The 24127-nt window shown below is 41.2% G+C and overlaps 1 protein-coding gene across 2 annotated transcripts in view; it reads right to left on the reverse strand.

The window, feature by feature from the left end:
- Positions 1-4354: 4354 nt before the first annotated feature.
- SCFD1 (sec1 family domain containing 1) overlaps positions 4355-24127 on the reverse strand; it is a 39691-nt gene continuing 19918 nt past the window's right edge. For both annotated transcript variants that reach the window (XM_053381084.1, XM_053381074.1), the window contains 12 exons: positions 23207-23288; positions 18066-18162; positions 16745-16815; positions 14740-14819; positions 13876-13938; positions 12949-13024; positions 12052-12105; positions 10650-10702; positions 9746-9779; positions 6816-6881; positions 6057-6125; positions 4355-4577 (listed from right to left, as the gene is read on the reverse strand). In XM_053381084.1, the coding sequence (XP_053237059.1) occupies positions 4554-4577; positions 6057-6125; positions 6816-6881; positions 9746-9779; positions 10650-10702; positions 12052-12105; positions 12949-13024; positions 13876-13938; positions 14740-14819; positions 16745-16815; positions 18066-18162; positions 23207-23288 (769 nt within the window). In that variant the 3' untranslated portion in view covers positions 4355-4553. The remainder of the gene's footprint in view (positions 4578-6056; positions 6126-6815; positions 6882-9745; positions 9780-10649; positions 10703-12051; positions 12106-12948; positions 13025-13875; positions 13939-14739; positions 14820-16744; positions 16816-18065; positions 18163-23206; positions 23289-24127) is intronic.

The following is a 24127-nucleotide window of genomic DNA, read 5'->3' on the forward strand; positions in this document are numbered from 1 at the left end:
CAAGGCTTGCAGACACTCGCCCGAAGCACGGAGAGCCCTCGGGGGGGCTCCCTGTGCTTCGGGTGACAGGCTGCCGCCCCAAGCCTCGCGCGCCCGTCGGGACCTCCTGCCGGGCGCGCAAGGCTTGCAGACACTCGCCCGAAGCACGGAGAGCCCTCCGGAGGCCTCCCCGTGCTTCGGGCGACAGGCTGCCGCCCCAAGCCTCGCGCGCCCGTCGGGACCTCCCGCCGGGCGCGCAAGGCTTGCAGCCTGTCGCCCCAAGCACGGAGAGCCCTCCGGAGGCCTCCCCGTGCTTCGGGCGACAGGCTGCCGCCCCAAGCCTCGCGCGCCCGTCGGGACCTCCCGCCGGGCGCGCAAGGCTTGCAGCCTGTCGCCCCAAGCACGGAGAGCCCTCCGGAGGCCTCCCCGTGCTTCGGGCGACAGGCTGCCGCCCCAAGCCTCGCGCGCCCGTCGGGACCTCCCGCCGGGCGCGCAAGGCTTGCAGCCTGTCGCCCCAAGCACGGAGAGCCCTCCGGAGGCCTCCCCGTGCTTCGGGCGACAGGCTGCCGCCCCAAGCCTCGCGCGCCCGTCGGGACCTCCCGCCGGGCGCGCAAGGCTTGCAGACACTCGCCCGAAGCACGGAGAGCCCTCGGGGGGCTCCCCGTGCTTCGGGTGACAGGCTGCCGCCCCAAGCCTCGCGCGCCCGTCGGGACCTCCTGCCGGGCGCGCAAGGCTTGCAGACACTCGCCCGAAGCACGGAGAGCCCTCCGGAGGCCTCCCGGTGCTTCGGGCGACAGGCTGCCGCCCCAAGCCTCGCGCACTCGGCGGGACCTCCCGCCGGCACGCAAGGCTTGCGGACACTTGCCGGGGCTTGGGCGAGGCTTGGGGCGGCAGCCTGTCGCCCGAAGCACGGGGAGGCCTCCGGAGGGCTCTCCGTGCTTCGGGCGAGTGTCTGCAAGCCTTGCGCGCCCGGGGGGAGGTCCCGACGGGCGCGCGAGGCTTGGGGCGGCAGCCTGTCGCCCGAAGCACGGGGAGGCCTCCGGAGGGCTCTCCGTGCTTGGGGCGACAGGCTGCAAGCCTTGCGCGCCCGGCGGGAGGTCCCCCCGGGCGCGCAAGGCTTGCAGACACTCGCCCGAAGCACGGAGAGCCCTCGGGGGGCTCCCCGTGCTTCGGGTGACAGGCTGCCGCCCCAAGCCTCGCGCACTCGGCGGGACCTCCCGCCGGCACGCAAGGCTTGCGGACACTTGCCGGGGCTGCAGGCTGCTGCCCGCAAGCCTTGTGAGCCCGCGGGAACTCCCGCCGGGCTTGCAAGGCTTGCAGATAGCTTCCTGAAGCCTGGAGAGCGAGAGGGGTCGGTGTGCACCGATGCCTCTCGCTCTCCAGGCTTCAGCGAAAGCCTGCATTCGCACCATAGGACGCACACACATTTCCCCTTCATTTTTGGAGGGGAAAAAGTGCGTCCTATGGTGCGAAAAATACGGTACCAAATCTTCCAAATTTTACCATGCAGCAGCCAGAGAACATTAGTGAAGAATATTCCCAGTGCTTGAGGGAGGCCTGCTCAAATGCTAAAACAGCTTTAGATAGCTCAGTGCATTGTGCAATTTCATACATGGGAAATCCCCCCTTGGCAAAAGAATACAAATAGACTGACAAGCTGGGGAATCAACTTGATTGGGGTGAGGATTGCTTTTCCAGCCCAAGAGCTGCAATTCCCTTATGGGCAGCCTTCAGGGGCCTGCATGCCAGCATTGGGCAAAAGTTTCCAGAGGCAAAAGTGGGGGGCAAAATGGATGATTCTTACCTTTTTGCAATGAGCTACATTCTAGCCATAGTCAGAGGTTTCTACCCTTCCACTCCTCACCCTCTTTCTAGAGAAGCAAAAGGCATTGTGATACAATGGTTCAAGGATCCATTCTAGTCACGCAAAATAAATCCAGGATTTATTTGCAGAGCACCGCTGGTGAGAGGCATGGCATTGGAAAGTTCCAAAGGCTGGGTAGAGAGCCCCGGAAGACTACATTTGACCCTAGGACCTGAGGTTCACCATCCCTGGACTACATACTTATCTTGAAGCAACATTGTCTCAAAATTTTGGCAATAGTCCATCTAACCTACTTTTGATAACTTGGAACCAGGTTACGTTCAAGCTTGTTTTGTATAGCCCTGCCTGGTTAATTTGATCCTTGGGAGAGACACTATTGGGCTCTATACTTCTGAGGTTTATTTTATGCCCACTAAGACCAGAACCTGTAGTGTGGCAGTATCTGCCTTTTGGTGTGCACTTCCAATTAACATGAGGCAGGTAATTACTGTATTGGCATTTATTTACTGGCATAAAACTCACCTGTTCGCCCAGGCTTTCCCTGAAGGATTCACAGAATCATAGAACTGTGGAGATGGAAGGGATCCCTAGGGTCACCTAGTCCAACACCCTGCAATGCAGAAATCTCAACAGAGAGTCCCCTATCCAATGTGAAACCATACTGGACTCTGCTTAACTTTGCAAATGTGCTGTTTTTTAAAAAATTGTTATTGCTGTCTCACTAGGCAGTTTCAGCTATGTTGTATTAATTTAATTGACTGCTTTGTGATGTATTTTTCATTTCTTTTATGAATGTAACCTTGTTAGTGATTTTATGCTGGCTCTGATAGCTTTCTTGATGCTGGTACAGAAAATCTTGCAAATAAATAACTCCCATGTGCAGCTTCATTTTCAAAATGCTAATTGTGATACCTAATTTCCCCAGGGTGATGAATGGCCTATGAAATCTGGATGTACCATTGTTTGAAATCTGGATTATCACTGCCTGTGATGGTAGGAGCATTTGGAGGGAGGGGGAGGGGGAGGGAGCAGTAAAGGATTTGAAGAAAATGGCACAGGGATATACACACTATAAGGGTTATTTTATAGCCTTGGTAAAATGCTTGATATGTATTTGAGTTTACTTTAGATAATGTCAATCCATAGAGCAAAGTAACTCATTATCAGTGAGACACACAGCTCACTCCCTTCCTTCTTTCCTTCCCAATTTTAGAAAGAGTGTCTGAATGGATTTTCATTCACGTTTATATTGGAGTAAGAGATGTGTACATTGCAATTAGTGATGCTGCAGGTTGTGGTGTTCTGGTCTGGAAATCAGTTTGGTAATTTGGGATTAGAATTCTACTGAATCTGGGGCTTGGATTAAAATCCCAGTTTATTTCCCACCCATCAGCAAAATGGCAGGTGGGGACGCAAAGAGTAATTATTTCTTGTCCCAAGAGTTTTTAGTGGTAGGTTGCTATTTGCGCCCCCCCCCCCCCTTCCCAGCTTGCCATTTTCAAGGCTGCAGAGTCCTTAAATCTGTGTTGAAACCCAAGCACTTGGATAAATTCCACCTACATCTGTAATCAATAAAGTTGTGGTCATTTTTAATCCAGATTGTTGTCTGTCTGAGTTGTTATTAACCATATATTACATGTAGACACTGACGGGGGGGGGGAACTCTGAGACTAAAGGTGTCATGGGCTTTGAAGATACCCAAACTCAGGACACAAGGGAGAAACGTGCTAAGAGGAAGGCACGCTTGGCAAATCCACACTGTGATCAACTCTCTCCCCCCCGGAAACCAATGTCCCCACTGTGGAAGGACGTGTGGATCCAGAATTGGCCTCCACAGTCACTTACGGACTCATTGTTAAAACCGTGTTTATGGAAGACAATCTTACTCGGCTACGAGTGATCGCCAAAGAGGAAGAAGAAGAAGGGTCTGCAACTAACACTCCAATGGCATAATGGACTTCTGTGCTTGCAAATGAACTTCCTCTACTGTTCCCTCCAGCCCCTGCACACCTTCAAAATCAGCTTCAGAGTGCTGGAGGCCTGTTTGGAGCAGATTTTGGGGGCTGTAGAAGAAATGGCAGTCCCATTGCACCTGTGGAACTATGTGTGTGGGGCATCGGCAATAATTCACAGGTTATAGAATATAGGACTGGTAAATGTTCACATAGTACAGCGAGGATCACAGATCTCTCAAGACTCATTAGGCTGGTACAAAAGTCTCGCCCCGCTCTGCCCCCAGGCAAAATGAAGTGTTTCCATATCAAAGGCTTTCTAAGGTAAGAAGAACTGAAAAGCCACCTTGTACAAGAAAGATGAAAGATGAATGAATGATTAATAATCTATGCACACACAATTGAATGCCTTCACAGCTAGATAAAATTACACAGCTAAAATGGAACGTGTTCCTTAGGAGGGATCTGAGCTTAATTTATTCCAACAAATTAAATGAGAAATATTAGTACAAATTACATTCCAGATGCAATAGCCTACTGATAAATTATCACTTGAATCTAACAACATATAAACAAATTGAAGAAATATCACAGCAGGCAGAATCCAAGTGTTGTGGTTTATTTGATATCATTCTGCATGTAGTATGTCTTATATATATAGAAGTACAGAATATCCTTTAATAAAAATTATCAGTTTAAGGGATCATTTGAGGTTTAAATACTATGCACAGGTTAAGATGTTACATGTTGCCATGATCTTTTCTTCACATTTTGTCAAAAGGCCAGATATTCTTTTCCTATTTCTGTCCAAGCTGGGAAAGCTAAATATAAAAAGATAAGAAAAACGTTAGATTACCCATTATACTCCAGTTTATAAGGAGAAAACTGACTTCATCCAAATATTGTGTACTAATGTATTACTAAAGAGAAACAAAGTAGGCAATATTTTCAGACTCAAAATAATTTATTTTCTCAATAATGTTTCATAAAATAGAGCAGGGTTGAGGAATCTGTGGCTCTGCAGATGTTGCTGGACTCTCATCCTTAGACAGGATGTCCAATAGTCAGGGGTGATAGGAGTTATATAGCAATATTTGGAGGACCATAGATTCCCCACTCCTGAAACAAAGCAATATTTTTAGTTAAGGAATGATTCTTCCCTGTGGGTACACAGCCCTTCTCTCTTGAGCATGACAAGAGACAGCACAACTGTCTGAATGGGAGACCTGGATGTGTGTCATCTCCACATCATACTCCATCTCTCCACTTAGACAAGTTGCCTGGGTCAGATCTTCCATTTCCAAGATTTCCATGGGATGAAGGCAAACCAATTTATTTTAAGTCCTTCAGGGATTCATCTGCATGTAGGGTACTGTGTGCCCACTGACAAAAGGCTCACAGGGGGAAAACCCCCCAAATAAACACCTAGTACAGTATAGGTGTGAATCATGCTTTCATGTCTTTGCAGAAGAACTCCATTATGGGTACTTGTTATGTAATAATAATAATAATAATAATAATAATAATAATCAATTAAATTTATATACCACACTTCTTCCAAAGATCACAGCGTGGTTTAAAACATAAAAACTTAATACTCAGATATTACTTTGCTCTAATACTACTAGAAAAAGATTTAATATGCACAAAACATCTGGAAGGGGAAGTATGACGAGCAAAGCTAACTAAGCCAAGCTGTTAAACCTTCTGACCATCAGGAGAGGAAGTTATTTTAGCACTGCTACATAGTGGAGGGAAGATCACTTTAATAGGGACACCACTTTTACTCGTTCCTGGTTTTTTCTGCTTCACACAGCCCTCCCTTCACACGGGATGAACAGGCTGCTGTTGGGGAAACAAGTAGCAGCAGGGTAAGTAGAAGCAAATTTGAGAGGCTTGTTTTACACCAGGTTTCTGGTTCACTTTTCCAATAGGTTGGAAAAGACTTTGCAAATTTAATGGAGTTGGTGCTGGCCCGCCCAAAGCAACATCTGAGAAACTTGCATGCTGTTTTCAATCTAGCTGACGAATCATCCCACATTTAAAAAAAAACATACCTCAGATAGCTGTGAAGTATGCATGCAAAGTGTGTATTCTCTCCCTCCCTGCCAGCTCGTTTCCTCTATAGCACTTCTATGAGCAGTGAACATCTTGCCAAGCGCAATGAACCCACAAACTTGATGGGCTTTTCTTGGGTTTACGATGAATACCACAAATAAAAAGACTTGTTGAAAAAAACTTTTAGTTGACTTGTGCATTATCTTTTAAAATGATAACTGCATTATCATTTAAATTCTTACCTGTTTTAAAAACTGTGCAGCATTAAAGAGTTCACTGCAGCCATATAAGACATGTTTACCTTGCTTGCCCTATGTGAGACAACACAGATTTAATCAAAACATTGCTCAATTTTATATTAGGAAGGCCATTCTACAACTTCAGAGAATGGAGGTGTTTTTTTTTTTTAAAGAACTGCAGTGTAGCAGGAAGAGAGCTCAGTTTTCCCCCATTGTTGTATATAAGCAATTGACAACCAGAACAACAATTTATTTATATGCCGCCCATCTGACTGGGTAGCCGCAGCCACTTTGGGTGGCTTCCAACAAATTAAAACACAGTAAGACATCAAACATTAAAAACTTCCCTATACGGGGCTTCCCTATTTAGCCTATCTTTCTGTTAAAAACATTTTCAAAGCATTTTAAAAACAAACAATATAAATAAAACCATAAATTTGTGAATCTGCATTTCAACCCTCACTTGTGTTTCAAACATACCACAAAGAAACGTAATTGTTTGCGGTGGAAAGTTAAAGAAACTGAAGAAATAAATCACTGACTTTACCATTATATAAATGACCCGATGTATTAATTTCATGTGTGTGCTGCTGCCTTCCCATTTACTTCAATGGAGGAGGAAGCATGGTGCACATATATCTGTGTACACGTCTATACTTGTGATTAAAATGAAAAAGGAAGTCCATTTGTGTACCCCAGAGAGGCATGCAAAAAAATGCAAGAGATATAATAATAAAAGAAACTCATAAAGTGGTAACATACCTTTACGTAATCAATAAGGTTTTGGTATTCAATGTAATTGCCTCCTCCAACTACAAACACAATTGCCTACAATGCAAAAACAAATGAAACAAATAATATTCTGTAGCTACTGCTGCATTCTAAGCTCGCTACAGAAAGAAGATACAAATTCGTCATATTTTTAAAACAGTTGAATTTGTGTTATTTGGATGAATTTCAGGGCATCAAAAAGCCGAGTACCAAGAAAGTACTCGGTTTGTGATGGTAGAAACAGAACTTTTCAGCTGTTTAAACCTTTAGACTGCATCTCAAAATCTGGGCACAGCAATCCTATAATCCTGCCAAATCCTTTTGGGGAAGGTAAGATGGGGCACAAATGTGAATCCACTAACTCAATGATCTACCTGCCATGGAGACCTTGGTATGCCCATGGAAAAGCTCTGTGGATGTAGAGTTCAATCCTGGGATTGCTCTTGAATCTGTTAAATCCAAAGTTGCTTTGCTCCTGTGGACCTGGATTTGGACCATTAACTATGCCAGCCTGAAGCAGTGCAGTTACCATATTTTTCGCTCTATAGGGCGCACCGGACCATAGGGCGCACCTAGTTTTTTTTTTGGAGGGGGGAAATAAGGAATTTTTTTTATTTCCCCCCCGAGCCCCAAGGAGCAAAGAAGCCATGGATCCCGCTCAACCTCGCCATCACTCCCGGAGCTTGACGGGCTGGGGGCGGGGGAAGCCCAAGCTTCCCCTGACCCCAGCCCCCAGAACGGGTCGGGGAGCGAAGGCGAGGAGCTCCCGCCGGGCTCCGCAGGCTTGCGGATAGCTGCCCTAAGCCCGGGGTGCGCAGCACTGCGCTCCCCGGGCTGCAAGCACCTATCCACAAGCCTGCAGAGCCCGGCGGGAACTCTCTCTCTCTCTCGTGTGTGTGTGTGTGTGTGTGTGTTTATAAAGACAGAAGAATCCCTGGCCTCTTCAAAATTTTGAGGTCAATGTCACCCTTATTACAATGTAAGATTAGCCACTCCTGTTCTAGAAAATGTATGATTACTGTGGATAAACAGTCAAATTTTCTTTTAATTCTCCAAAGCAAAAAATGTCCATCTAGTAACAAAACGTCAGTTTAAACACTCACTTATTTTTATTGAGTTAAGTTACTACCACAGATGCTATTTATTATTGTGATTTTAATTACTTTTTTATTTATTTAAGGTATTAATATATTTCCCTTCATAATATTTATCTCAGGACAGAATGTGTTTTGATTTATGCCTTATGGGACTTTTTATAGTGGAAATGCAGCATCACATTAAAAATAGATAAATATACAAACATATAAATCATGGGCTTCATCTGATGCTGTCCACCCTTGAAGACAACAGACTTCCACTTGCACAACGGGACTTCACCTAACTCTCTTCCTTTCTTGTAGTCTCTTTCATACCATCAATTCTGCTCTGAAGGGCTGGAGGACCCTCTAGAGTGGATTTTATTTGGCAGGGTAAGTTTCTAAGGGTCCTCACACAACGACAGATTGTGCCTCATGTATTTTGCCAAAGGCAGCTAATTATCCACACAATTTATTTTGCCGTAGGGTTTAGATATTTTATTTTTGCAGTTAAGAGCATTGAACTATTTATATTTGATCCAATTCTAATTTAAAATAGCAGTTTCATGACAAAATAGTCATTTAGCGGGAAAGTATTGAATCATATTTATTTCTTAAATATTTGCAGTCTGCTTTTCTATTTCAGGGAAATACTCGACATCAATCAACATCAAAATAGTAAACTTCATCTAAAAAATGATAACCACCATAACCAATTAAAAAAACTCCCCAATAAATCAAAATTTACATTAGACAACATTTTAAAACACTGCAGTTTTACTGCCTGCTGGAAGAAGAGCAGAGAGGAAGCCCGGCAGGGCTCCCCTGGAAAGGGCATTCCATAACCTTGGCACCACAACACAGAAGGCCTTGTCCTCATGCCCACACTTCTGGAAGTGAAGGCGCACAGCTGATGTAATATTCAATTAACTTCATTCTGTTTGACCATAATATTGGAGCTGTATATCAACATATTTAAGCTTAACCATTTCTACATTCTATTACAAAATATGATCAGAGAAGTCAAAACTGGTTTTTGTTCTTAGCAACATTTCCCTGTAAAAATAGGGATTTTGTAGGAAAGATATATAAGCAGTAGGAGTCAGAAACCCAGTCTTCTGTTTGAGAACTGCTTCTGAATTGTGCATCCCAATAGTGTTTTTCATGTGCTTTCCTTCATGTGTAATTCTCTATAGAGGAAAACCAGTTACTTTTCAAACAAGACCATCAACTCCAATATTGTACCTGGGAAAGACTGGGAAGAGACTCTGAGCTTGCTCACAGCTCTTTTCCCCAACACAGAGAAGTGAATGACCAGACCAGGACCTTTAACTGATACTCCCAACATTAAAACCAAATACTGATATCTCCCTTGTGCAATATTGTCTGCACAGGGCTATTATGCTGGGACTGGGTCAAAGTTAGGAGACAGAAAAAAGGTGCAGGATGTGTGTTTTTAGTGTGTATCCACTTTCAGCAAAATGGTGAATTTTTTTTTGAAGTTACATTTTACATTGCTCCTTAAAAGTGACATTTTACATTTTAAATTGCTCATCAACCAAGAACCTAAACACATTTCTTTACAATTAATTTCTCCTAATATCTTAAGTAAATGTGTTTAAGGCCAGGGTGTTAAGAATGTTGGAAAAGATTAGCTTATGCTTACTTGACTCTTTGAAGATGAAAGGAGCTTACAATCGCGGCTGAATATCATTTAACAAAACTGTAATCACACTAATGATTTCATATAATGGGATCCAATTTTCTGTAAGGAGTGACCAACATCTATTATATTTAAAGCAAATGTTCATACCACTGATTTGGAGAAGTACGATCTGTTCTTACCTCCTGAAATGGATTTTTGTTTCTTGGAACTGAGCTGAAATAAATAAATAAAAACTTTATTGAAAGCTCAGTTATCTTTTAAACATCAAGCATTCAATATTCATAAACACCTTGAACTATAAAACAGGAGCGTTGGTCTTACCTAAAATGTGTTTGTGACTGGGTATTAATATTCCTCTAAGTGGGACTGTGTTCCTTCTCCTGCTTGCCAGGCTCGGGGCATTTGTGTAAGGGCTAACTCTTTGGTGACAATGCAATTAGAGAACCTGCTGCTCTAGAGGACTTCAGTGGTTCACAAGGCAGAAACTGCCACTGTTCAAGCTTCTAAAAAAAGTTTAAAGCTCCTAAAATCAATCGCATATTCTCAAACTAACCATTTCAGGGTTGTCAGGAACAGAACTTTCAGCCATCAAATGCTTGGATTAACAGGAATGTTTCAAAATTTCTCCTAAAAGTTCATAGTCAGGAAGACAGACACATCTTATTAGGGAGGGCATTCCACAAATGAGGGAATGTCAAAGGCCCTGTCATTGGTCACTGCCAACCAGGGAACCCTTAGTAGTGGGTCCACTAACAGGGCCTCCTCTGCTGATCATAGGGCCCAAGATGGTTGATAATGAGAATGGCACTCGGTCACCTAAACATTTAACTTAAACATTAGAAAAGCACATCCCAGAAAACATGAGTTGTAGTAGAGTTCTGTTCAGACAAGAGAACTTCATCTTTTTCTCCTCTTTGTGAACCCTCAAAATCTTGGGCCAAGTGCAGATTTTGGCATGTGTACAGGAGGATCCAGATAAGAGAATGGTTTCTTTACTCTTTTATTTAATGTCACACAGACTGCACATTAACTATATTTCAAACGGCAGGCATCACACTTACTAAAATTGCATGGTAAACTCACCTGTCACTGCCACGCAACATCTTAGGGTCAAAATACCTGTAGTCATCTGTTTCCTATTTAACAAGAGAAATCTTGGTAACAATTTATTGCTATGTTCAGTCCCACAAGTTTGACTACTGTGGCTTCTATTAATCCATTTCCCAACTTACAAATCTAGAAGTATTCATACATAAAAACAAACACATATGCTAGCAGCCACCAATATTCATTCAGTCACATTGGTAAAATACCTATGTTAGCTGCTACCAGCTGATGGGTGAGGAGAAGAGGTGGCTCATGGGAAATTCACAACTCCCAAACTTTACAAAATATACTACTTGTGTAATATGTTCTAGCTCTGAAGCAATATATTAATCTAAAGATGTCACTAGTTTTAGATCTCACACTAGGTCCCCCAACAGTATGTTTCCCCCCCACATAGTAACCAAGATTGCCTGCTTTCTTTTCAAAAATGGCAATGAATGTTGAAATGATGCACCAGTCAAATTTATTTCAGCCCATGATTTACTAGTACCATTAAAGCAAAATAAGTTTGTTTTTAGAAACGTGAGGCATGACATTTTTTTTTTTACTGTTGACATCATTATGATATGAAGGATTTTTTCCTCCCTCAAAGACACTCAATATTTTTATTGGCAAATAGCACCTGTTTTTCTGTCTCTACTTTTGCAGTTACTTTTATCAAGGAGGTTGAAGAAGAAATAACTCTCACTAGGCTATATTTTCCAGATTATTTCTGTAGAATTAAAAAAACCTCCTCCCAAATGAATCCACAAGAATTCTCAGAAATTTAGTTTATTCTTGTGCATACCAATGTACAAAAACTTCTGAATGGAATTATCTCATAGAGATTCATCTCGTAGGCCACCAAAATATGTGCCCTCAGTTGTGTTTGGGAGCTGTTTTTCATGATACAACCTCACAGATGTAGTATTTACCACCTTGGTGGTACAGATGTAGTATTTACCACCTTGGTGGCATATTTGTGTGTATATCTACACCCACACAAATAAGGAAAGGTAATGAGATGATACTGAAATACTTGTTGAAGTTTTATGTTTTGGTCAGCTTCATCATTCTGTTAAACTGTAAAGTGGTACATGCAGATTTACAGATACGATATGAAACACAATTTCTTCCTATAATGTTAAAATTAGTAGTAGTTCATGGCACCAAAATTGTGTATATCAGTATTTTAAAAAAATTATTAAATTTAATGCACACCCTTCACTAGCAGAACCCAGAGTGGGTTTACAGCAATTTACAATTCAGTATTAAAAGCAGTTAACAAATTAGTCACAGGTATAGGGTGGATCTGGAAAACACACCTCAGGTTTCAAAGGCCAGGGTGAAGGGACTTTATAAATAAAATCTAATGTGCAAGTTTGTTTGCTGTACTTACAGGATTGGACTTCATCTCCATAAGGTTGTCTAAAATGCGGGTGACAGGAAGATTCTATAGAAGAGAGTACTTAATTCAAGTAAATTGCAGAAATTGTTGTTCAATGTAGCTTAGGAAAGAAACAGGCACAGACACAATTGGATCACTTTTCACATTGCTATTGGAGCCCTTCCTCATTTTAAAATGAATACAGTTGGCCTGCTATATATGCCTCTGCCATAGTAAAATAAGCACACACTATCTGAGTGTTTGTTCCCAGGGTAAAAAAGAAAAAAAGAGAGGTGATTCAGATATTGCATTTATTTATTTATTTGGTCATTACCCATCCTTCACCCTGATGGAATAGCAATGGACATACCAGGTGGAACAGCACACAGGCAGTCTGGATATTAAGACTGACGGAACTGCGCCCAAGTTAGTAGCCACTGAACTTTGAGCCTCAATACTGGGAAAAGCAGCTTCAATCAGTTAGCCTGCAGCTTGTCTTAAAGCACCTGTTTCCCCCCCCTTTCAAAGCTCTCACTGGGTCCCAACTCATCTGCCACCCTCCTTTCCTTGAGAAACAGTCAAGAAAGAGGAGATATAATAATAGGTAGTAGCATGGAGACTGATGGGAACAGACAAGTCTTCAGAGATATTCTGGAACTGTAGTAGATTATTCTTGTATCGCTTTTCAATTTCTTTAAAATTCTAGGTATCCCATATGAACTACTGAATGCCAAAGAGTTGCATGCAACTTAAGAAACAGTTTGCCCTTTTCTTTAAAGTTTCTTGTTGGCAGTCCAAGAAATCTAACCCATGCTTTCTAGTTATACTGTGAAATATCATTGGTTTCAAATACTAGAATATGAACATGCTTAATGTTCATCAACATAGAATCTACATTGTTAAACACACCTGTTGCTTTAGCACGAAATTCTTGACTCCTTCCATCACAAACTGGGATCCTGTATTCATGACACGTGAGAAAAGGCTAAAACATAAAGAGCACATCGAGCATGATTTTGTGTACTTTCAGGTGTTAAAAAAATTATTATGGTGAACTATACCATATGAAGGAAAGAAACAGAAATTAAGCATCAAAGATATGAAGAACTGCCACCACTCCCTTTTGTTCTGTTTCCGATTTATCTGAATATCGTTTATTTTTTAATGCACCTTTTGTTTCTTTGTTCATTTTTTTATTTTATTTAACTGAATTTTTAAAACAAAAATTAAAATTAATAGGAAAAAACCTGCGTGTGAAATATTTTACCACACTTTTCTTCTATTCCCTTAGGATATACACAATCAGACTATTAGTTGTTGTTTTTTGTTTTGTTTTTTGTATGGAAAATAAATTTTGCATCTACTTTAACCAATGTAATGCTTGGGAAGCTCTGTATTGAAACAGCCTCTAGAGAGTAGAGCGAGGGTTGCTGGTGGGAAACTGCCAAGCAGTGAAATCCTGAATCTTCAGCAAAGCTTCTGCATACCAATTCATACCAATACTGCAATACTGCATACCAATATTACTATTACTGCTACTATGAATCTGCTTTTGAATTTATTTTTTTCTGTTGCTTTTACATATATTATACAATTTCATTGCTACATAATATTCATTGAATTTTGTTTCACTCTTTGTTGTGCTAATAGTAAACCACTTTGGGAGTCCTTTGGAACCGAAAGCACAGGGCAGTAAATTAAATAAATGAATAAATAAATAGCCTAAGAGAAGTTAAACCTCACAGGCAGAAGCGATCAGAGGCAGCACTCAACTTGTTCCCAGTAAAAAGGCAAGGCTTTTCAAGTAGCAGTAACAAAATGTACTTTGAAACTTACCCCAGAGACTTGGCTGCACTGTTTCCATACGTAGTTGGAGCTGAAGCCATCTTGGCAAAAGCTCTGTGAAATAAGTAAGTTAATATCTGCACACTTAATTTATTTTCATCAGAACACTACTAAATCTACCAATTATACCATGAAAGAAGCATTAAGTTTGAAAATCTAGCCTTTCTAGGGATTTGAGGATGAAACTGCTCTTTACTTCACATTAGAAAGGCAACATGACTAATAAGCACATACTACAAATAACACCTGTCTCCTACTTTACTACCTCCCAAATACTTCAGCTTCACAATTCACAAAAATAAACCGTTTTGAAAGTATTATAGAGAAAATTCTGTGTTCAAAGCAGAACAAATAATTGCAATACATGTTCAAAGTCAAAGGGGTCAAAGGGGACAGGAGGGAATAGCTTAAAAAGAAAAGAAAAAAAGGTATTTTTCAGAAAGAATTGTAATAATCTTATCTATTACACTGGCTATCATCCTGAACCTATAAAAGTCTTAGGCCAGTTTGGTTTGGAAATGTTATATTCTAATACTTTAAAATTTCTGTAATCACTATGAAGACCCTTCTCCCCTAGAGATGTGACTATGGTACTGAACAATGTATGACTGCAGATGCTGAATCGGACTGCTGCTCCACAATCGTGAGAATCTGAGGCACTATATTTTGAAGCAGAATAAGTTTTTAGTGTGCATGGTAGTATCTAATGCACTTTTTGTTGAATTGTTTGAGGGGAAAGAGGGACAGGATGAAGTGCCCAGTAGCCAGACAGTAGACATTTTCTTGCAACTCCAGGTCTCTCTAAGTTTTTGCAATATATAATTTCATTGCTTTATGAAAACAAAAATAACTTACTTCCATTGTTTAATGTAGTTTAAGGGGCTAAGATTACACCCTGCATCTGTCAACGCTTTTTTGTATTGTTCCAGATCTGCCTAGAATCAAACAGGAGATTTGAGATGTGTTACATGTCTTCTAAATTTAGCAGTAAACTGCCACCATTATTTGCTAATAATAAATCTAACACTTTTACTTCAGGGCATAGAAAATCCTCATTATCTTCTAAACAATCATGAATACAAAAAGCACTGGATATATGCAGACATATTAACATTTCATTCAGAACAAATCATGCATGATTGCTATGAAAGTGCAAATTAAGAAGGGTGTTGAAATAAATGAACAAAAGCAATCATTGCCTTCTTTTACGCATCACTTGAACCTATGGTTAAGCTTCTTAACTATGGTTTAAAAGTGACATATGAACTGGGCCACTATCATATTGTCACCTTACAATCTTTGAGAAACGTAAGCCAATGTAAGTTTTTAAAAATATATTCCACAACTCATTACATGAAAAATCAATGCATGGTACTCTCTGTACTATAGATTATATTCTGCTTTCAAATTTCAGGGGTAACTCCCTGCCATTATGTAGCCAAAGCAGCAGCACCCATATAGATGGGAGATATCTACAGACTGTAGGGAAAAAATCCTAAGGAGTTCAGAGAGAATGGTTTATTAAAGTTCTGCAATGTAGCTCAGACTGAATACTACAGGTCAGGTTCTGAGTGGTTTACAACATTTCTGCAGCGTTGTCTAGTGGCATTAGACCCCTACTGCAGACTGGAGAACTGTGCTGAGATAGCACAGCATACAGCAGACCTGCAATGTAGTCCAATGTTCATATAACAGGTAAGAAGCGAGACTAGTTTGCATTTCCAGTAAAAAGTTCCCCATACCTGGCAGGAAGCAGCAAAATTTCATCTATTTTACTTGCCCCCTCAGACCTTGTCCCAGGCTAATCAAGCAATCAGCTGTTTGAGGAGTCTCATGCTTCAATGACTTGTATGCAAACTGACTGCATTTTCAAATTTAAAATAAAAAAGGCATATTAAATAAGATCCAAGTTAGCATAAAAGAGGAGTCCTACATGTTACTCTTCTTTGGGCAGAATATTTTTTTTAACACGAGCAAGCATTCAAGTAAGGATTCTCCACCTGCAGGCTGAAGCACCTGATCTCACTGCGTGTGTCAGTCAGCTCCTATGAAATACACTTTAGAAAGGCTAGCATTAAAAAAGCTACACTCTTCCCTTGCTGTATTACAGGGTATGTTTCATGACGAATGCAAATCCAGAGACTCCTTGGCCATGTGGAAATAGAAAAATAATGTGTATTTTTAATACAGATTATCTTTAGTCACCTCAAATAATAATTATCCTAATTGACTTATTGCATTTTAAGCTATTTAAGCTGTCTTGATAATATATTTATAAGGAAGGGATCTAGAATTATTAAAAAATACAATAAATGCTTCCAATTTCCTGTCAATGCCAAATACGTATTTCTTTATTTCAAGAAAACACACCAAAGCTCCTCACAAATTTGGTTAGTTGTGACCAAATATTTGGCAACATTTCAGAATTTAGCTTCAAGTGTGGCGGCTGGGGAAGCTAGAAAGACCATATGAGTAAACATGTTTAGGACTGCATTGCCAAGCAGTTAACTTTTATAGCGTTCTTTCTTAGTGGTATAAAACGCTTTCTTGAGATCCTCAACGTTGCCTACCTTTACTTTTCAGCACAGGGCATCTATGGACAAGAATTTTACACTTAAAGCACTGAAGTTGCTCTGTTTCTTTATGCCCACAGAGGCAAGTGGTGAAACAATGCCTGCACATAGCACTGGAGTGAAAATAGCAGATTGCTTGTAAATCTCCTACTTTTAAGACTCACGCCTGCATTTTCTATGCTCTGTCTACAGCCAGTGCCACAGCATACTACCATGTAAGAGCAAAACATTCAACTGGGAAGCATTCCTAATGAAATTGCATGACTGTTTCATAAAAAAATCCATACCTCAGAAGGACACTGTACACAACTTATGTAATATATAAGAAACAGTCGCATCTTGTCCTCTGCAGTTCCCGCTGAGGAAAGAAAAGTTCTGAATTAATTTTCTCTCTCTTAATTGTCATCTGTGTAATTAAAAGCAAATTGGTATACAATTCATAGGCAGGAAGTAAAACTCTGAATTGTTTTAATGAAGTGAACTAAGTTTAGTAACATACAACTAAAGTTTTATATACAACTAAATAAGCAGCCCTTAAAAAAAAACGAGTACTGTAAACAGTTAAAATCTTTGGCAGGGATGCAATGACACTTGTAATGTGGAACGATTTAGGATAATTATGGTAGTATAACAGATGGATAATGGTAAAAGATGTTGCAAATTTAATCTTAAACATGGAATACATGGAGAGAGAGAAGAAGGTCCGAAGGCTCAAAAGAATGCTTGAAATGGTTATATTAAATGTGTATAAAATTATTTTAAAAACCAATAAAAAATTATAATAAAAAATAAAAAGAGTACTCATGAAGCATGATATTAAGCCTGAAGTATGGGAAGTTGCCATCAGAGGAGGAGGATTTGTCAAGACAAAGCTATCACTCTGGGAGTGTGACACAGCTATCACATCTCTGAAGGACTTTTCCATCAGTTGTTCCAAGTCAGCCTACTTGGCCTCAAGGAAAGGTACTTGTTGCCTGAGGGCCAGGAGGTCAGTGTATCCATCAATCGAGGATACACCCACCACTTCTGTCCAGCAGGCAGATAGTAATACGTGTGACATTCTGTACAATACACTGGATATCGCTCATCCCTGTTGTCTTTCAACCTATCTGTTTTTGTAGCCTATTAAATTAGTTTTCTAGGGAGCTTAGAATTTGTTAGTTCACAAAGGAGAAGGGCAAAGTAGTCTGCCCTAGCCTTCTCACCCTGCAGCCGAACTCGCCTGTTACCTTGGCTTGATGCTTTGTTACTGGGGTTAAGATGCTGAGCTAGCTGGGGTTCTTTATAGCCCTGGCTAGCATCCTCTACTTGCTGAAGCAATTGGACCAGGAGTTCCTGAGGCCTACCCTTTGACTTTAGTTTGTAAGCTGAACATGCAAACTTTAGAAGACTGGCCAAATTTTAAAAGGTAAGACATTTAAAGAATAAACATACCAAACAATATCATGCAGTGATATATTGTGTATGATATGATATCCAACAGGCAGTGGGATTTTGAGTTCCCAGAGAGAAAGTCTTTAATAGCATGAGCTTGCTTATATGGCAACAATTCTCAGAATGTTATGAACAGAAAGAAACTTTATAGTAAATTATTAATTTTTTACTTACCATCAGGATCAGAAATCATGTCCAAAAGTGATTTATCCAAGGTGGACTTGCTCATGATTTTTTCTTCATATTCAAAATACAAATCTAGTTTCCGTGTCTTTAAATTAAATAAAAACAAATTTGTTGTTAGAATATCATTACTACAGTAGATTTGATTAGCTACTTTTAATATATGAAATTGTTCATATGGTGATTTTCCTCAACCTGGGATAACCTATGATTAGAGATTGGAAGCAGGTCTCAGAATCATATTTGTACACTCCTTCCCACCATGGGAGAAAAAAGTCTGAATAAGGGGAGCCAACATTCAAATAAGAAGAGTTTGGATTTGATATCCCGCCTTTCACTCCCCTTCAGGAGTCTCAAAGCGGCTAACATTCTCCTTTCCCTTCCCACCACACTCTGTGAGGTGAGTGGGGCTGAGAGACTTCAAAGGAGTGTGACTGGCCCAAGGTCACCCAGCAGCTGCATGTGGAGGAGCGGAGACGGGAACACGGTTCCCCAGATTACAAGACTACCGCTCTTAACCACTACACCACACTGGCTCTCAATAACCACACAATATGTTAGTTTGGTCATTCTCTTCTTCCCATGATCAGAAGTGAGAAAGTAGCATTCAAACCTGTCTTAAGACCTGTATTTATATAACATTTATATGCCACCTTTCTTCCATGAAACTCAAAGCAGCATACATGAAGTGCCCAGGTAGTCTCAAAACCAAGCACTTATCAGATTCAAATGTGCTCATCTTCAGCATGGTTGCTATACTATGTGCCTTTAAACTGTGCTCTGGGGTCTTTGCTATAGTAGTACACACATTCTACTCATGTAAAAACACCAGGCACGCCACACACAAAAATCCAGAGATGCATTTTAAATAAAAGCACACATTCTACTCATGTAAAAACACCAAGTAGACCCCACAAATAACCCAGAGATACATTTTAAATAAAAGGACACATTCTACTCATGTAAAAACATGCTGATTCCCGTACCATCCGCGGGCCGGATTTAGAAGGCGATTGGGCTGGATCCGGCCCCTGGGCCTTAGTTTGCCTACCCATGGTGTAAACAAGTGCAAAATGATGCATTTTGAGGTAGAAAATCTTCATTTTATATATACTCTTATGAAGCCTGAATTGGCAGTGACTGACCAAAACGAGATCTTGGGGTCAGAGTGGATAGCTTGATGAAGATGTTGGTTGAGTGTGTGGCAGTTGTGAAAAAGGTAGCCCAGAGCTTAGTGCTATGCAAGAGGCAGACAAACAACATGACTTTCTAGAAGGGCCTTAGGCCCCTGTAAAGCAAAAAAGTACTTGATGGCCACTGTACAGGGGAAGGTGCTAATTGTTCTGCAAATATTTCAGGTCTTTAACTACATTCACATATTCTATGATGCTAGAGTAGTATTTGTCCAATAGACACAATCCTTCTGTCAAACTATTTGTTCTATTATATCTTAAAATAAACTTGTAGAAAAAGTCACATATCTACATTATTGTTTTTGGAAATACTATAAATCTATGAAAAAATTCAACAGAAATCAGAACCACAATTAGATTAAAATAAGGAAATACTATACACCAAGACTTCAACCATGTACCCACTGCTAATGCTTAGCTCTCACTGAAACTAGTGGGAAAGAAAAATGCATAAAGGTGCCCAGAACAGCAGTATAAGAATGTTTCCAATAAAATGACAGCCTTTTTTAAAAACAAAACAAAACAAAAAACAAACCCTATTTTGGCTATGATTATTAGTTGCCAAACTCCTAACAGCTTAAACAATTAACCTAAAACAAGGTTTCTTTTATTCTAAGCTTTACCAATAAATATTTGCTAATCCATCCTGGGAAATACTGATGTGTTCTTTCCAAAATTTTTGCTCAACACTGAAATATGCCAAAAAACTGCCAGGTTCCATGAGCTGGTGATTAATCTCACAGTTCCTCTTGCTGTGCCTTCGAAAATGATCTAACGCAATGTGGAAAGCAGCTGCAAACTGAATCTAAAAATACCACTATTACACATAGTATGATTTTAAAATTACTTCTCAGATAAAGTACAAATGATCAGATCAGGTAATACTACACTGTACGAAGTAACACCCTTTAAATAAGTCTTTGTAAATCTTTAACTGCAACTCTGTGCCCAATTAAAAAGGTAAAGGTAAAGGGACCCCTGACCATTAGGTCCAGTCGTGACCGACTCTGGGCTTGCAGCGCTCATCTCGCTTTATTGGCCGAGGGAGCCGGCGTACAGCTTCCAGGTCATGTGGCCAGCATGACTAAGCCGCTTCTGGCGAACCAGAGCAGCGTACGGAAACGCTGTTTACCTTCCCGCCGGAGCGGTACCTATTTATCTACTTTCACTTTGATGGCTTTTGAACTACTAGGTTGGCAGGAGCAGGGACTGAGCAACGGGAGCTCACCCCGTCGCGGGGATTCAAACCGCCGACCTTCTGATCGGCAAGTCCTAGGCTCTGTGGTTTAACCCACAGTGCCACCCGCATCCCACTGTGCCCAATTACTCTTCTCTAAACTACACTGAAGACAAAAGGTATGTGTGTGTGTGTGCATGCGTGCACATATATGTACAGTCTTAAGACACAGTCTAATCCAAATACTTTATACTAAAGGGTTTTTACCATCAGAGCCTTGTGCCTCCTTCCCAACGCCCAGTGCCTCCAGCTTTGGGAAGGCAGCATGAGGGCTGGGGGAGGGGAGGTCAAATTTTGGCCTTCTCCTCCCCCTTGGCATGACAAGGCCCGCAGGTTCCATGCTGAAGTGCTCTTGTGGCCCACTTGGTATGAAAAGTTGGACTGCCCTGAGTTCGATGACAGATCTGTCTTTTATTTTTCTTTAATAATCTCCCATCTTGAGACAGAAAGGGGACACACTAATAATTTATTCTACCTCTGCAGTGTCAAAAGCATCCACTTCACAAAGGACATCAGATTTCTGTGCCTTGGAAGTGGGAGATAGTCAACCATGCAATTATTTCCAAACCACATCCTGCCTTGGAATTTGATCGAAGTCCAATGTAAAGTGCTGCTGTCAATGACCTGCCACCACTTTCCCAGAAAAAAGAGGTGACAAATAAGGCATCAAATAAGGACTGAACGTCACCCACTGCACATTTGACTTCAATCAAATTCTATGGAAATACTGCACTATTATTCAGATCTCATAAAGCTGTCATGAAACGTTCCATGTCAAACACCGCAGGAAAAAAGATGATATTGCTGTCAAATCCAGAGGAGGAGAAATAGTGTGTAAATAATAAAAATATCTTTCAAATAAAATTACACTAATTAGGTGCATTGCTGAAGGTGGGTATTAATCCATGGTATTGTTTTGGGTTACATAGATTGGGCAGCTGGTGATCACAAATTTTCAAAATTCAACCGACGTAAATTATTCTTTGTGAAGTTATTCTCAGGAACCAATAAGCTTTTTAAAAGGAAAGCAGTGGATAAAAATTGCTTGGGTTAGCTATTTCTGATACTGTAGTTGTTCTCTTAATAGCAGCATGATATACAGGCATGGCCTTCTGCTTAAACCTTTTCCTCTCTTTTTTTGTTCGTAAGATGAGAATATGATCTGGCAGAATACCAGCTTGTGTCTAAGATCATTTCTGAATAAGATAAAAATAAGTTTCTTATTCATTTTTATCAAACATGAGATGCTGTAGCTGTTTCAATTTTTGTTAACACTGTACATTCCAAAAATGTAGCCTATAAATTGACAACACAATGATATTCTCTATTAAAAAATGAAAGCTAGAACTTTAAAACTGGCTATGTTTTTCCACCTGAAGAATGACCCCTGCTTTAAATAATAGAACCAGGATTCCAAAATGGAACTAATGTATCCCTTCAGAGTCCTGAGAAAACAGTACAGTGGACGCTCGGGTTGCGAACGTGATCTGTGCAGGAGGCACGTTCGCAACTCCCAACATCCGCAACCTGCGGCGCTGTGTCTGTGCATGCACGGGTTGCAATTCGGCGCTTCTGCGTATGCACCGAAAACCGGAAGTAACCTGTTCCAGTACTTCCGGGTTCGGTGCAGTTCGCAATCCGAAAACGCACAACCTGAAGCATCTGTAACCCAAGGTATGACTGTACTCATATTTTTAGCTCTAGATTGAAGATGAGCGATAGTACTTTGCCTAAGGTCATGTAGAGTGTTTGTGGCTGATAGGAAATTTGCATTAGTCTACGACTTATGCTATTGGCTGCCAAACTGCACCAGTTCTCAAAAATGTTGAAGGTGGTGGTAGTAGCTGCTAATGATTCAGAATGTCATGAAGTGGTGATCCTACGAGCAAGTACTGCTGGGTGGGGCCCCTTAGGCAGGTGGTAACAATTAGTCGCCCAAAGTGGGAGCATGTGATGGGGCTGGCTGGTTGCCTGCATCCCCCAGCCCCTATAAATCATTAAGTTAACCTGCCGGGGGCAGGAGAGAACATGCTGTTTATTAGATTTGTTGTTTGATGCCCTGTAACTTTTGCCAAGGAAGAAGCCAATAAAGCCTGGTAACCCGCTCAGTGCCTGCGTGTAATTGATGAGTAGCCTGGAGGGAGGAATTGGGGAGCCGACTCCCTCCATGACACAGACAACTATGGTTAAGTTTGCACAGCGAGGAAGTGGAACATCATTGCCTATCCATGTAGACTGCAATACTTGATACTGACAAGTACATACAAGCAGAATTACACTCCTCACTCAAGGCACTTAGGATGAATCCAGCTCAAGCAATTGTTCACTATAACAGCTCTTATCTACTGTCTCTCTTCCCATCAAAAATCTCTGCTCTCCCAGTTTCCTTCCCTTGCTCATAATAAGGCTTCATCAGTGGCAGAACCACAACTATAGGGATAGCCCCTTCCCCAAAGGAAGCATAGCAGATCATTTCAGTGGTTCACTTAAGCGCTCTGCAAAAATGTTAATTTTTGTCTGGGATTTTAATTTGATTGTGATAGATAGTATCTTTCTTGTTCTTTTTGCTGTTAACTTACTTGTTCCTTCTTCTAAAAATGAAGTTATTGCAAATGTTTTACAGAAGAACACTGATTTCAGAATATTTAGTATGTTAGAAAGCTTCATGATTAATGAGCTTCAAATAACTCTATTTTCCATACCTTTATGTGTTCCAGAACAGCTGTTGCCACATTTGTATGAAGATCTATGAGCCTCTTCTTTTCTAGAAGCTCTGGAAGAGAGCTGAAGAAATTACATACAAACTAACTGTCCGCACTATGTAGTCCAATTCAACTCCATATTTAGCAACCCAAAATACGATATACATATGAGGGAACAAGATAATACTTTTGAGAGACAGTAGTACGCTCAAATCAGCAGCTTCTGAGATACAGGAAATGGATATCCAAAACAAGTTTAGGTTCTCTGTGCCAAGACACACTTTAGACCACCAGCCTTTTCCAGCCTGGTATTCTACAGATGTTTTGGATGAGAACTCCCATCAACCTCAGCCGACATGACATCACGAAGGGCAGAATTGTAGTCCAAAATGTCAGGGGGAACCAGGCTGGGAAAGGCTGCCTTAGGCCCTAACTTGCTCTACTCACTGGCTCTGTGATAAGAGTTCCCAAGTATGTGACTTGGGGACAGTGGGTGGGGAGGAACTTGACTGGAATCACCAGCCACTGAAAAGTTTTAAATGCCTCTAGGAGTCTCCACCTATAAACACGCACCTGTGATATCTGAGGCCTTTGGTCACTTGGGAAGCAAGCCAACAATAACAGTACCACCAGAGAAGAGATATGGAAGCTTGCTTGGGTGAAGGCAAACACACAGGCAGGCAGGCAGGCAGGCAGGCAGAACAGGCAATTTCAGCGGGCCATACATTGAGGCTCCCTGGCCACTGCCAGCACAGCGCAGGCAGGCAGGCAGACAGATGGGAGTGAAATGCGCTGTGCTGGCAGTGGCCAGGGAGCTGCGATGCATGGCAGCCTCAAAAAGTCTGAAACCGATATCACAATCTGAACTTCGTACCAGTTTCAGACAAAGAATCGAAATATCACCCAGCTCTAGCACAGGAT

Source organism: Podarcis raffonei, chromosome 1 (assembly GCF_027172205.1).
Source record: "Podarcis raffonei isolate rPodRaf1 chromosome 1, rPodRaf1.pri, whole genome shotgun sequence".
Taxonomy (NCBI): domain Eukaryota; kingdom Metazoa; phylum Chordata; class Lepidosauria; order Squamata; family Lacertidae; genus Podarcis; species Podarcis raffonei.